Genomic DNA, 12,093 nt, shown 5'->3' with positions numbered 1-12,093 from the left:
GTCTGCTCGCGGTCTTCCTGCGCTCGCACGTCCTGCTCATGACCGTCTCGTAGATCTCCTGTTCCCTGTTCGGCTTCTGGAGGTTCCTCGCGCTGTGCTTCTACCATATCCGCCCCCCGGCGTGCGAGACGGGGAGACCGGCGTGCGGCGGCATATGCGCGCGGCGCGTCTTCGAGGTATTCTCCTAGCGCGAAGCCCGCAAACGCTCGTTCGGCCTTTGCTCGGGAAGCGGCTTCCTCACGCAGGGCGGCGGTCGCGGAGTCTGTATGGATAGGTGGTGACTGCGGTGGCTTCGGCGTCACATACGGCGGTGGGTCGCGAGGAATTCGGCTGAGAGGGTCGACATTAGAGTGTGTGCGTCCTGCTCGATGGACGATCTCCAAGCCGGGAGCGTACGCCGAGAACACCGCCCCCCAGGACGCCAAACGTCGGTTGCTGTTCTCATACGTGCGCGCCCACTGTAGCGCGCTGTGATCCGTCACGAGCAGCACTGCCGCGCCCTCTAGGTAAGGTTGAAACTTGATTAATGCTTCCTTCGCTGCTAGGGCCTCCCTCTCCGTTGTGCTGTACCGGGCCTCTGCTCCCTTGAAGGTCCTCGACCAGTACGCTACGACGCGCTCGACATGCACCACCGTTTCGTCCAGGGTAGGACCCCAGGCGTCATCTCGCGGCGTGTCGTTCGCTCTCGAAGCGATTCGACTCACGAACCTCGGGACTGGTTGCCCTTTCGCATAGGCCTCCGCTAGCTTCTCGTATGCAGACGTGCCCTGAAGATCTCCTACGCGGATGGGTTGAACTTGCTGCAGCGCGCAGCCGAGCGCGTTGTCGGAGGCGTCGGTGTAGAGTCGGTACGGCCTTCCTTCCATCGGATGACCGAGAACGGGCGCGCGCTGCAGGGACTTCTTGGCTTGCAGAAATGCGTACTCTTGTTCCGCCTCCCATCGCCAGGGTGTTCCTTTTCGTAAAAGCTCGTGCAACGGTCCGCAGACGTCTGAGTAGTACGGAATAAAGGCGTTGAAGTAGACCAGCATGCCTAAAAACGTCTGCAGCTCCGACGTACACGTAGGTCTCTTCATCTCCAGCACCGCCTTAACCTTCTCGTAGTGTGTCGACAGCCCCAGTCGGGAGACTTTATGACCTAGAAGAATGATGGAGTCGTAAAAAAGGTGGCATTTCTTGGGCGCGAGGGTGATGTTGGCCTCTTCTACGGCTTCGAGCACTTTGTCGAGATGGCTGATGTGCTCCTCGAATGAGCGCGAGTATACCACTATGTCGTCTATGTAGACCAACGCGAAGATCCAGAGGTACGGCGCGAGCACGGACTGCATGACACGTTGGAAGATCGAGGGACCGTTCCTCAGTCCGAAGGGCATGCGCTTAAATTGAAACAGGCCACGATGTGTGCGGAACGCGGTCTTCTCTACATCCTGCGGATCGAGACGAAGTTGTGTGAAGCCCGACAGGGCGTCGAGGGACGATAGGACTTGCGCGCCGGCCAGAGACCCTAGAATTTCCTGCTGGCGCGGTATGGGAAACTCGTCCGCTATTGTCTCAGCGTTGAGTCTTCGGTAGTCGACGCAGAACCTTGCTTTGCCGTTGCGGTAGGCGATGACGACGGGTGCGCTCCATGGGCTGCGCGAGGCCTCAATCACGTCCTGTTCAAACCACTTATCTACTTGCTCGTCCATCACCGCTTTCTTAGCCGGTGACGAGCCTCGCATTGGCAGGGCGATAGGCTGCACGCCCTCGCGGGTGCGTATCCTAGCCATAGCGGGGTGGTTTCCCAGCCTTCCGTCCAACGCGAATGCGCCTTTCCGTCTCTCCAGCATTTCCCACGCGGCGTCATGTAGGTGCGCTGGCAACTGCCCTACGTCCAGCGTCTCGCGGAACTCCTTCGATGTCACGTCCTGCGTGTCTGGCATCTCCGCTGTTTTCGGTCCCACCTGCTCGTCTGTTTCCTCGGCTCCCGGGTCCTTCTCAACCTCTTGGGCGAACGAGCGCTTCCACGACTCGTACGAGCCGGCGTCAGGCATGGGGAACGTCCGCTTGCCCTCCATCCACGAGTCGTACGTCCTCGCTTCCGGCATGTGGAACCTGGGCTTAGCGCGCTCCGTCTTCGCCCTCCTTGCCTTGGGCGTGCTGGAGCTTCGAGGGCCTGCTTCGCTCGCCTTCTCGGCCGCGTGGCAGAGTGAATCCACAAACGCAGCATGCTCCCGCATCTCCTGGTGATTGGCTTCATCCTTTGGATGGTCGAAGAAATCCTCGGCCAGACTCGCCTTTCCCAACGCTTCGCCCTCTCGGATGAAGCGGGGAGTAGTGGCGGTGTTGGCGACCGGCACGAAGGGCGCCTTAGCAGAGATGATTGTGTTGGGGACGACGAACGGCTTGTCGTGGTTCGAGGAGATGAGCTCCTTCTCGACGACCCATTCTTCCTCGCCTTCAAACGGTCCGCACACCGGCACTCGAGCGACTGATTCAGGCTTGATGATCATCTCCTTGGCTGCCCGCACCGTACGATCTCCTTCCTGGATGCGCTTCTTACGAGCTTGGAACGCTTCCTTCCAGCGAGCGCGAGCCGCCTTCTTCAAGTAGCTGTGCGTCGGTTGCTCGCCTATATACGCCCTTTCCACTTGCAGGATCTCGTGTCTCAGCGCCTGCGGTTGCGAAGCTGGTTGCGCCGTCTTGCTTAATCCGAGCTGACCGAACGAAAGGACCGTTCCTCCTTCAATGCTGCGCTTGACGGTGATTTCGTACGCCTGGTGGAAGTCCTCCCCGAGCAGCACCGGCACTGTCATGCCCTCGACAATGTAGGCGCCGGCCTCCATCTCCACTAGCGAGCCATCGTCCAACCTCGTCAGGATCGGCACTACCGAGTGTCCTCGGATCTGGGCGGACTTTTCCGTGAGCTGCCATAGTCGCATCTTCCCGCCTTTCGAGAGCTTGTAGGTCTGCTTCAGCGAATCGTAATGGTCGCCGCTCACGAATGTCTTGCTCGCTCCCGAGTCAAACCTCAAGTCCGTCTCAGGCTCGTGCTCCGAGCCGACCCATCCCCGAACGCTCAGCACCGACGTGTCCATCGTGACCAGTGGACCTTTTCGTGGACGAGGGCGTAGTTTCAACTTCGGCGGCTCGTACGGCTTGGGAAGGGCGATGATGTGCTCGGGCGGCTCGTTCGTGGGTGCCAGGTCGCCCTCGCCCCAAGCCACTGCACAACTCTCTTCTCGCACAGCGCCCGTCCTCTCGTCTTCGACGCCTCCTTCCTCGTAGATGCTTTCCAGGATGTGCGGGGAATCCGCTGGCAACAGCTCGCCCTCGTACCAATAATCGTCCTCAATCTCCTCGATGCTCGCCACGAAGCTCTTCGCCTGGACCACGTACGCGACTGCCTCTTGGACCTGCTCCTCGTGCGACGTCCCGAGTACTCCGCTCTGCTCTTCCTCGAGGCGTTCACCATCCTGGGGCTTACGCTCCTCCGCTCCCTCTCGTCCGGGGAGGCTAGGAGCTGCCCATTCAAAACCCTGGTCGCAGAGGTAGTACGCGACATTGTACGCGCGGTCGGCGTCCATGTCCTCGGCGTCTGCCAGGTAGCCCGCCGGGTTCTGCTTCTGGTAATCGCCCCATCGCGGACAATCCCGGTTCCAGTGGAATGGACTGCCACAAGCGCGGCAGGGAGCTGGCGGTTTCTTCTTGCTCTTGAAGCTCTCACGCGGAAAGGGGTAAGTAGTCGGCCCCTTCTGCTTCTCCCTCGTCGCGACTACGCTATACGCGACGGCGAGCATATCTCCCGCCACGCCATCGTCGTCCTGCTCGGGTCCATCTCCTCGGTCGCTAACGGATTCCTCTGCCTCCGCGTCGGCCTCAACGTTAAATGCGGACGCTGACTTCCTCGCGAAAGGGCGCGGCCGCGAAGACGCAGACGAGGGCTGCCCCATCTCCTTCATAATGGACGCAACCTGTGACCGCAGATCGCTGCTCGAGGCACGCGACGCGGTGGACAGCTCGTCCTCGAACTCCAGGACTCGGTTGGTGAGGACATCGGTTGATTTTATCGACGAGGGGACCAGGATGATGCTCCAACTCGCGGGCGCCGCACTCAAAATCAACTTTACTTCCTGTCTTGAGTTCATCTGGGCGAATGCGAGCGCTCGCGACGCCAGGATGTGGCGATAAATGAACTGGCTGGGCGTCTCGAAGCGGTGCTTTGGTTCGCGGAACGAGTTGAAGTGGAATTCGGTAGCCAAGTTCCGGATCCACTTCGTGCCTAGGTACCCGCTCTGGACGACGCTCATGAACTGGCGAGCATTTCGCTTCATATTCCTTTTGAGGGCGTCGGAGAGCGTCATATACCACTTCCACACCGGTGAATTACGCTCCAGCTTGGTCCATAGCCAGAACCCCACCGCTTCGTTGAGATAGCCTCCGCTGTTCGCCAGCTCGTAGACGGTCGCCATGTACTCGATCGCAGTGGACTTGTCACCGTCCCAGGAGGGTATATCCGTCGACTTGATGCTCGACTGAACGGTTGGCGCAGTGAGTCCGTAAGGGATAAGCGGCGGGTCGTCGTCGTTCAAATTGACCACCGCGTTGGAGTCAGAGTCGTCCTCGCTGCTGTCCGACTCGTCCTCATCATCCTCATCGTCCTTATCGGTCATACCTCCTTCCCCGTCGTCGGGCGGGTCGCCCCCCGGTCCCCCTCCTCCCGTACTACCTTTGGTGTTGGAGGGACCGGGTTTGGACGGTCCTGCGCTGGACTTCTTCGCCGCCGAGTCGTCCTTCTTCTCCTTGCGCTCCCCGGGTGCTCTCTCCTTGCCCTTCTGCGTCTCCTTCTTCTCGCGATGGCGTTGGAAGATCGCCGAAGCTGAGTCGCCCACCTCGTCCGGCAGGTTACGGTCGTGCTCGGCGAACATGCCAAACCAAGACGGGGATTCGCGCACGGGGCGGTCTCGCCAAGATGTGGACGCCTCTTCCCGGCTCTTGTGCTTCTTCCTCTTCTTCTTCTTCCGATGAGTCGAGGGACCCCCTCGCGTCGAAGGATCGTCGTCGGGTTGCGGATAGAAGGAGATGCTCTTCTGAGGTTTGGCTGAAGTCGAGGGATTCCAATGGTCCTGGAACAGAGAGCTCCCGATCCACGGCGCATACTGCTGACCTGGCTCGCGGTTGCGTAGCACGCCGTGATCGTAGTAGCGGACTGTTGGGGCGCTCTCGGGAAGCCTCTCGGGAAACGCTCGGACAAGCGGTGAAGGAGGGGTGGCGACGTCCTCGGGCGGCAGTGATCTGAAGCGCCCTCTCGTTCCCGGAGAGGAAGTAGGCTGGTAGTTGGTCTGGTAGCTGGGCACCGCGCCCATCAGGTAACGCAACTTCTCGTCGGCTGCGGGAATCGCGGGTAGCTCTTGGTAGACCGAGGCTGGCGTCGTGAGGGGCGAGAGGCGAGGAGGGGTCTCTCCCGCGACTCTTGCCTCCGCGATGCCGCGCAGCTTGCGATAGACCTTGAGCGCGGTGTTACAGCGCGTATTGAACGCCGTCCAAGCGAGGTGCAGCGCGGCGAGACTATTTGCCGAGTGCAGGTTGTCCACCAGTACTCCTTTCTCGTCGAAGACCCAGTGCGGGTTAGTGACAGTGTCGTCCTCCACGGCCGCTGGGCCTAGCACATCCAATACGGATTGCGTCCCATTGATGGTCCACTTCACTAAGTCGTCCAGCTCGCGGCGTAGGGCGAAGCGGGCGTATCGACGATCCGCGGGGCGTCCCCTATCCACGATATCTTCCGGCGCTAGGTTGCGGTGATTAATCATCCAGTCCAGGCGTTTGCGCCCCGTGTTGAACTCGGCGGGAACGTCAGGCTCCGCATCGACCGTGTTGAACCATTCGTAGGCCTGCGTGAGGATGTTCCTCCTCCCGTCGCGGTCGCGCTTCTCCTGATCGTCAGGCGACGGGGGGCGACCGGTTGCAAGGCCCGAGTACGACATCTCGCTTGCTCCTCGGCTGTCTGCCACCTGTTTGTCGGAGGAATTCGGGCACGAGGGGCAGGCGTGTGTTTCGGCAGGCGCGTTCGCTAGTGACGACGAGTCCGTCGACGGCGTCGACGGAGGGGAGAAATTTAAGCGTGCAGAGCTCGGTTTCGGAGACTCACCTCGTCGAGGAAAAACAATAGAAGAAACTCGGTTGAGCGTCGAGCGCTCGGGGGCGGGGTTCTCTTGCCCCAATTCTCCGCAAGACCCCTTAACGTCCACTCTGTGGAGACCCGGGGCTCCGAGAGGTCTCGCTCACGGAGACGCGAGCGTCGACGCAGGGTGGTCGCCCGCTGGCGAGGCGACGCGGTGAATTAACGGCAGTCCTGTAGATTCAGACCGCGTCCGCTCGGGCGGTCAAACCTGCCCAAGTTCTCGTCTAGCGAGGCCTACCGGCCGAGCGCGAGGCTCTGAGTGAAAGTGTGGAAAAGAGAAGTGATGATAGGCGTGACCGTGACTACTAGTACATGTTCGTATCTACGCGTGCGCTCGGAAGTACCCGAGTGCGCGCGGGTTCGAGTCGTAAGTATACAAAAAAGAAAGAAATGAATATACATGCTATCGTGCGTGGCGTCGCCGAAGAGGTCCCATACCCGAGTCTCCACACCAGCATGGGATCGAGTAGCAGTGATTGTCAAGATTGAAAGCTATACCAGTACATCAAGTCGTGAGACGGTGAGCCTTGGCGCCCAACCGCTGCTGGTCAATATCAAAGTTTCCGAGATGCGGCGCGTAGACGAGAGTGGGACTGGATATATGTATGCGTACTGAACAGTAGCGACCGCATACAACTGCTATGCAAGGTTAGGGCGACTTGCGCGCGTCGGTTGACTGCTTGCACCTTCCTAGCTGAGCCACGTCGTATATTTGTTATTCTCTCCTTGAAGGACCTGCGCGATCTGCTGAGCAACAATGCGGTTCGCCTGCTCGCTGGGATGTAGCTCATCCTGCCTGAATATATTATAAGACATACGTCTTGCGAATAGATCTTTTCCAGCCCGTCACTCACCACATGTAGCTGTCGCGGTCCGTACCATTCACGACCGTGCATGGCACGGTGTCCGTCGGATCCTGGTTCTCTTTCCAGTCGCACGTACGGATTGCGCCAGTGACGTTTAGTGGGGCAGTACCGTTGAGGTAGCTACCGGGATTGGCAATCATCTCGGTGAAGAGAGAGTGGGAGTCGAAGAGAGCTGGATATATTTGTGCGTCAGTATAAGTTCAGAGATCACAGAAGGGCGTAAGATCCAGATGCGGGAACTCGATGACTAACATGACGAGATTCGGAGAAGGTACTGCTCAAAGGCACGACAAACTCGCCGTCGCGAACGCGAACGACACGCGCAGGGTAGGAAGGACCGTGGACTTACCCACATGAGCACCGTCCAGACTAAGGACCAGTTGCCTGAGGAGAAGCTCGGCGATCTTGTTTCCTGTCGTTGTGAGCTCCTGAATGAAGATGTTCCATTCTGTCGCGTTCTTGGCCGCCGTCCAGGTCCCGGTCGGACGTCCATCGCGTGAGTACATCGGTGTCTTCTCGAGCGGATTCATCTATTGAAGAAGCGAGTCAGCGTCTACGCTGTAATGACCAGCGCGCGTTACACGGCGGTTGATGCTGGATAGTTACAACTGTGATTGACTCACATTCTGGAACAAGAAATTCCTCGCGCCCTTGTCGTATAACGTCTTCACCCAGTTGACAGCGCATCCGACCGTGTCGACTACCGTCACCCCGTCCGCAGCCTCCCCCGTCAGCAGTGCACCAGGACCCACGTCGTTCGTCCCGATCCACAAACTGTAAAGAGTATTCTCTGCGGAGATGTTGCCGAGGACCCCGCTGCTAGAGTCGTTGAGATACGGCGGCAGCTCATCTTCGAAGACGGAGGGCCAGGGAAGGAGGTTGAGCTCGTGCGAACAAATGCCACCGGCCAAAGCGTAAGGGTGTAGAGACAGAGAGCCATTGCTGGCGGAAGAGATAGCGGCATTGTTGCTGCTACTGCCGCCACCAAGATACTCGGCGACGCTGTCAGCGTATGCCTGATTGCCGACGACGCTCCCACTGGTACCGCGTGCGCTGTTCACGTAGTCCATAACATACAGTGGCCACGCCCTACCGCCGTCGCCAGCCCAAAAAACATCAGTGTACGAATCCCCGAAGGTAACGAGATGCGTAATCTGGTTGGGCGCGATGGCGGCGCGACAAGGAGTACCCAAGAGGGCAATGAAAAGGAGAGGAATGAGTAAACGAGAGACTTGAGGGAGTGAATGCATGATTAGGGTAACAGGTGAGATCTGTCGTTGTCGTGGGGGTTAAGTATGCGCTCACTGTTGGCTTCGTCGGCCAGCGCTTCGGCCACGGATCGGCAAGCAATGTTGCCGGACATGTGCCGGACATCTGTGCTGTAGAATGACGTTTGTCGCCAGGTGTTCATGCAACGTTCAGGAATCGTACTCTTGGCGGATTCCGATCGGACGCACCACGTTCCAGTTCAGTGGCTGGGGGTGCTACAGAGACTGTATAGGTACGGCGGCGAGACGAGTCAGACAAGCGTTGGCTCCAAGTCCAGTATTTGCCGATACCGTACCTTGGACTCTCTGGAACTGTCGAAGGCGGATCAACAGAGATCGTATTTGCTACGCAGCGCGACTGACCCACGCTATGATCTGCATGGGAGGAGCGGTGGTTTGCTGGCTTGGAAGGCGGATCATAGAGGCTCATGGAGGCTACCTTTACGCCCGTAAAGCAGCCTCCATCCTCGTGAATGGCTCTCCTAGTAAATTCTGCACTTCTGATGCAGTCGCCATGCACAGGGTGGATATTGAAGACAACCCACAAGAAAAGCTCTTGGGAATATCCATTTCCTCCTATAGCCCTCAACCGCTGGCGCACAAGCAAATGGCTCATCGTCAGAAGCAGCACAGAAGCGGCAGGGCCGACGGCGATGGGTCAAACGCGCGAGTGGCGATAGGGCAGGGAGCGAAGGTGGATCTTGGGAGGTAGAGGAGTACGGCTGTGGCACGAGGTCCAGCTGACTTTCTGATACAATGCCAGGAACCAAAAATCTGTATAAGTGAGCGACAAACGTACTTGAGAAGCATGCCCATGTCGGGTGCTGAAAACACCGATTTCTCAGCGCATTATCTGAACGCCCAGGGAGTATGACTGGTCGTTGTCGGGTCAAAAATGTCGCACCAAAACCTCTAGTGAGTCGACTTGTCCTCGTTCTCATTGTTTTGCGGCACGGCGCTGGTGGGCGGAACGCAAGAAGGAGAGATCAAGCTGATTCAAGTCGTCTGGGTCCGCCACTTCAGCCACGTGGCAAGCTCGGCGGATACCGAAAGTCAGGGGCGTTTCCTCCTTCCTCTGCTCACCCATCTTCAGGTCCTTCCACGCTTTCACTGGACCTGAAAGTTCAGCTCAAGACAATACAGCACTGAATCATCCCTACGACTATACCCGGGCCGCCTCTGGACGGTCGTGTGCGTCGCGGAGGCCAGCTGCCAAGGCGGTAGTCATGGAATTGTCCGAGGTTCTCGCCTCACCATGCGGTTCGGCGAGTCCAGGACGCGCGCGACGGGCATAAAAGCAGAGCAGACGACCGCGGTCTCTTCTCACTTTCTCTCTCTCTCTCTCTCTCTCTGTGTGTCAGCGACTACTCAGCGCCGTTCTCGACTATGAAGGGCGCTCGGGTGTCTGGTCTTCTTGCCGTTAGTCTGGCGTCTTACTGCGCGGCGCTGGAGGCATTCCCTGGCGCTGAAGGTGAGAAGCGCAAGTTGCGTGCGTCTGGGAGGGGGTCGCTGACCCCGCATGTCTAGGCTTCGGCGCACAGGCAACGGGCGGCCGCGGAGGCAGCGTCTACGTCGTCACCAACCTAAACGATACTGGCGACGGTAGCTTCCGCGATGCCGTGTCGGAGTCGCATAGGGTGGGCGCAGACGATGCTCAGGCCTATCTGTGATACTTATGCCGGCTGCAGATCGTCGTCTTCGCGGTCGGCGGAGTCATCAACATCGACAGCCGCATCGCGGTGAAGAACGACATCACGATTGCGGGACAGACTGCGCCAGGAGATGTGGGAAATACTAGTCGAGAAATCATGCATTTGGACTTATGACCTACCAGGGCATCACCATCTACGGCAACGGCCTCTCGTACTCGAACGCGGACAACACCATCACGCGCTACATTCGCTACCGAATGGGCAAAGGAGGTACGCATATCCCATACAGCTCGATAGACATCCATCCCTAATCCCCCTCTCAGGCGACTCCGGAAAAGACGGCATCACCATCGCCGACGGCGCCAACATGATCTTCGACCACGTCTCCGTCAGCTGGGGCCGCGACGAGACCTTCTCAATCAATGGCGACGTGTCGAACGTGACTATCCAGGACTCCATCATCGCGCAGGGCCTCCAAACCCACTCCTGCGGCGGCCTGATGCAGACGACGGGCGGGCTGAGCATCTTCCGCACGTTGTACGCGGACAACAAGACGCGGAACCCGAAGGTGAAGGGCGTGAACGACTTCACGAACAATGTGGTGTACAACTGGGGCGGCGGGGGCGGGTATATTGAGGGCGACTCGAGCGCGGTGTCGGAGGTGAATATCGTGGGGAACGCGTTCATAAGGTGGGGGATCCGTGGACGTGGCCGGGTTGCGCTTACGAGTGTTCGCAGCGGACCGTCGACGTCTGTGTCACCTTGTGCGTAATTCGGGCTCGGTCGCTCTTGTGAGAGTACTGACCAAACCAGTCACACGCGGCAACAAGAACTTCAACGCCTACGTAGCCGACAATTACTACGATCCTGACCAGGTAAGGCCATCGTTCTTGTCACTGTAATCCTGCGAATATCAATGGACGTAAATTCATAGGACGGCACCCTCAACGGCCACGTCCTCTCCGTCGACACGGACAGCTACACCGACATCACCTTCAAGGACGCGCGCTTCGACTACCCCGCGCCCGCGACCCTCATGAACTCAACTGACGCCCTGGCGTACGTGCTGGCGCACGCCGGCGCGAGTCTCGTGCGTGACAGCGTGGACAAGTACATCTTGGACGAGGTCGCTTCCTACGGCACGAAGGGCGCCTTAATCTCGGACGAGGACGAGGTCGGCGGGCCGGGCACGCTTGCGGGCGGTGAGGTGCGTAGTGTATTCCGTTTGTCCGGGAAATGGCAGTTCGTCCGGGCAATGACAGTTCGTCCGCCTGCTTGCGAGTCCAACTTATACGCACGCGAATCCTCTTTGTCTGCGCGCGGTAAAGTAAGCGAGCGCTGACTGAGATCCCTCCACCCGCAGGCGCCGACGGATACGGACGGCGATGGGATTCCAGACGAGTACGAGACAGCCAACGGGCTCGATCCGCAGGTGGACGATGCTATGGACATCGCGGATAATGGCTATGCGAGTGCGTGCGACGTCGGGGGACTGCTCGATACCTGCGCTAACTGGCTCGTTCTCAGACATCGAGAACTATATTAACTCGCTCGTGTGAGGCGAGGCGGGTCAATAGCGCGGTAATTGACCGTCGAACCATGGTTTTTGCCCTTCCTGCTCGCCAGCTGCTGCCCATCGGCACTTTATGGTGTAGATCTGACCGCGGTTGCGCAGCCATGATGCGTATGGGAGAGACTCATACTATTCGGGAGAGTATATTCGACCCTTCTTCACTGCCAGTGCTATACCCTCGGATGTTCCATGAATTGACGATGGAAGAGCGCCGCGGACGCTCTTCGGCCGTTGCCGATAAAGGCGGCACGTCGGTCCGGGCTCTCTACCTCGTTTGCTGAAGTCAGAGTAGGTCCTGTCCACCGCGCGCAGTTCGAGCTTTGAGCATGGCCTAACTTCAGACGACGGTTTCCCGAGGACCCGCCACACGGCCAGGGCACGATCATACAGACGCTTGCAACTCCTCGATACCGATTTCGACTGGTGGGCAGGCGCCGAAAGCTCTTCCTGGCCAATAAGTCATGCACCGATAGGTACTCGGAGCATACGAAGACAGTGCAGGACCGGCAGCTTCTCGCCTTCAATGCCTCTTCCACAGCGCAGTCTGGCAGTATAAGCAAGGTATGGCTCA

The 12,093-nt window shown here is 58.8% G+C and overlaps 8 protein-coding genes across 8 annotated transcripts; 2 read left to right on the top strand and 6 right to left on the bottom strand.

Moving 5' to 3' along the window:
- Nucleotides 1-974: 974 nt before the first annotated feature.
- Nucleotides 975-1,175, bottom strand: SCHCODRAFT_02471318 (uncharacterized protein; the record flags this gene model as incomplete). The annotated part of the gene is made up of 1 exon (XM_050342698.1): nt 975-1,175. A coding segment is annotated over one exon (201 nt), but the record flags the coding sequence as incomplete, so codon positions are not given.
- A 405-nt stretch (nt 1,176-1,580) lies between these two features.
- Nucleotides 1,581-1,829, bottom strand: SCHCODRAFT_02442866 (uncharacterized protein; the record flags this gene model as incomplete). The annotated part of the gene is made up of 1 exon (XM_003032241.1): nt 1,581-1,829. A coding segment is annotated over one exon (249 nt), but the record flags the coding sequence as incomplete, so codon positions are not given.
- Nucleotides 1,830-2,132: 303 nt separating this feature from the next.
- On the bottom strand, nt 2,133-3,779 carry SCHCODRAFT_02445444 (uncharacterized protein; the record flags this gene model as incomplete). Its single annotated transcript, XM_003032242.1, has 2 exons — nt 2,133-2,611; nt 2,702-3,779. Coding segments are annotated over 2 exons (1,557 nt in total), but the record flags the coding sequence as incomplete, so codon positions are not given.
- Nucleotides 3,780-3,968: 189 nt separating this feature from the next.
- Nucleotides 3,969-4,652, bottom strand: SCHCODRAFT_01094335 (uncharacterized protein; the record flags this gene model as incomplete). Its single annotated transcript, XM_050341016.1, has 1 exon — nt 3,969-4,652. A coding segment is annotated over one exon (684 nt), but the record flags the coding sequence as incomplete, so codon positions are not given.
- An 891-nt stretch (nt 4,653-5,543) lies between these two features.
- On the bottom strand, nt 5,544-5,966 carry SCHCODRAFT_02501820 (uncharacterized protein; the record flags this gene model as incomplete). Its single annotated transcript, XM_050343120.1, has 1 exon — nt 5,544-5,966. A coding segment is annotated over one exon (423 nt), but the record flags the coding sequence as incomplete, so codon positions are not given.
- Nucleotides 5,967-6,853: 887 nt separating this feature from the next.
- On the bottom strand, nt 6,854-8,279 carry SCHCODRAFT_01189580 (uncharacterized protein; the record flags this gene model as incomplete). The annotated part of the gene is made up of 4 exons (XM_003032243.1): nt 6,854-6,959; nt 7,018-7,201; nt 7,379-7,559; nt 7,653-8,279. The coding sequence occupies 4 exons, from the start codon at nt 8,277-8,279 to the stop codon at nt 6,854-6,856; spliced, it is 1,098 nt and encodes a 365-aa protein (XP_003032289.1).
- A 126-nt stretch (nt 8,280-8,405) lies between these two features.
- On the top strand, nt 8,406-9,145 carry SCHCODRAFT_02625644 (uncharacterized protein). The gene is made up of 2 exons (XM_050345310.1): nt 8,406-8,609; nt 8,661-9,145. The coding sequence occupies exons 1-2, from the start codon at nt 8,416-8,418 to the stop codon at nt 9,007-9,009; spliced, it is 543 nt and encodes a 180-aa protein (XP_050199990.1). The 5' UTR covers nt 8,406-8,415; the 3' UTR covers nt 9,010-9,145.
- A 538-nt stretch (nt 9,146-9,683) lies between these two features.
- Nucleotides 9,684-11,892, top strand: SCHCODRAFT_02732642 (polysaccharide lyase family 1 protein; the record flags this gene model as incomplete). The annotated part of the gene is made up of 9 exons (XM_003031804.2): nt 9,684-9,768; nt 9,825-9,934; nt 9,986-10,081; nt 10,132-10,219; nt 10,273-10,713; nt 10,763-10,824; nt 10,884-11,156; nt 11,313-11,421; nt 11,477-11,892. The coding sequence occupies 9 exons, from the start codon at nt 9,684-9,686 to the stop codon at nt 11,506-11,508; spliced, it is 1,296 nt and encodes a 431-aa protein (XP_003031850.1). The 3' UTR covers nt 11,509-11,892.
- Between the last annotated feature and the right edge of the window lie 201 nt (nt 11,893-12,093).

The sequence above is a fragment of the Schizophyllum commune genome (assembly GCF_000143185.2).
Source record: "Schizophyllum commune H4-8 unplaced genomic scaffold SCHCOscaffold_6, whole genome shotgun sequence".
In the NCBI taxonomy this organism is placed as follows: Eukaryota; Fungi; Basidiomycota; class Agaricomycetes; order Agaricales; family Schizophyllaceae; genus Schizophyllum; species Schizophyllum commune.
Note: the sequence above shows the minus strand (reverse complement) of the source record. Positions and strands in the feature narration are given on the sequence as shown.